The 1119-nt window shown below is 37.4% G+C and overlaps 1 protein-coding gene across 1 annotated transcript; it reads left to right on the plus strand.

Moving 5' to 3' along the window:
• Positions 1-555: 555 nt before the first annotated feature.
• Positions 556-1118, plus strand: LOC108374969 (putative uncharacterized protein FLJ37770; the record flags this gene model as incomplete). The annotated part of the gene is made up of 1 exon (XM_017631031.1): positions 556-1118. A coding segment is annotated over exon 1 (414 nt), but the record flags the coding sequence as incomplete, so codon positions are not given.
• Between the last annotated feature and the right edge of the window lies 1 nt (position 1119).

Raw genomic sequence — 1119 nt, forward strand, 5'->3', positions numbered from 1 at the left:
TCTGCACTGAGTCATCACATATACATACATACATAAGCAGTTACTAGCTTACCAGACTTTGAAAAGGCCAGCATTAACAGAAAATTTGTTAGCGGACATGTTGGGAGTTCATATCGCTACCTAAAGATGAAAAGGTGGCAAGTCCACTTTTTTCAAAATTTAGTTTTTGATGCAGAAGGGCAGATAATGCGCAACTACATACATTTTTTGTCTCTCCTGAACAATTTAAAACATAAACTTGACACCTTTTAACGTTTAGGTAACACATTCATACATAAATTTTTACATAAGGTTGGTCCAAATTTGTTTTCCAAAGTTGCTAAAAAATCGTCGGTGGCAGCGAGATAATTCCAACATTTTTGGACCCCCCCCTAATGCACTATATGGCTGCAAAATTTTATTGTCTTTGCAGAAATCCAACTGTCGCCATACAACGCCCGCGCTACCATCAGCAACAAAACCAGTAGCAACTGCGGCAATTGTGGGGCGAGCACGTCCCACCAACAATGTCAATAACCACTGTACGAGGGTCGTATGAAAACTACCCGATTTTGAATAGAGATGGCGCTGCTACAACTAAAAAAAATATTTTGATAAAATATACAACTCTTCAAATAACACGTGTCAAAATTTCTCAGCGATATGACATTTACAACAAATTTTATACGTGTTACAATGGAGTTACTTTTGTGCTTTTTGTCAACATGGAAAAAATTGAATATCGAGCAGTGATAAAATATTTGTTTTTGAAAAAGAAAACAAACGACGAAATTAAATCGGAATTTAACGAAGTTTATGGAGACTCTGGACCGTCATTAACAACTATAAAATATTGGGTAGCTGAATTTAAACGCGGCCGTACGAGCATTTTTGATGAGGAACGTTCAGGTCGTCCAAATGAGGTCACTACACCAGAAATGATTGAAAAAATCCGTGATATGGTAATGAGTGATCGAAGATTGAAAGTGCGTGAGATTGGTGAGAGTGTGGGCATTTCAATTGAACGGGTTAATAACATTTTGCAAAATCATTTGGATATGAGAAAGCTTTCCGCAAGATGGGTGCCGCGATTACTCACAACACACCATAAACAAACACGTGTTTCCATTTCAAATGATT

The sequence above is a fragment of the Rhagoletis zephyria genome, unplaced genomic scaffold, assembly GCF_001687245.7.
Source record: "Rhagoletis zephyria isolate East Lansing unplaced genomic scaffold, Rhagoletis_zephyria_1.1 Rzeph_scaffold_08329, whole genome shotgun sequence".
NCBI classification, from domain to species: Eukaryota; Metazoa; Arthropoda; class Insecta; order Diptera; family Tephritidae; genus Rhagoletis; species Rhagoletis zephyria.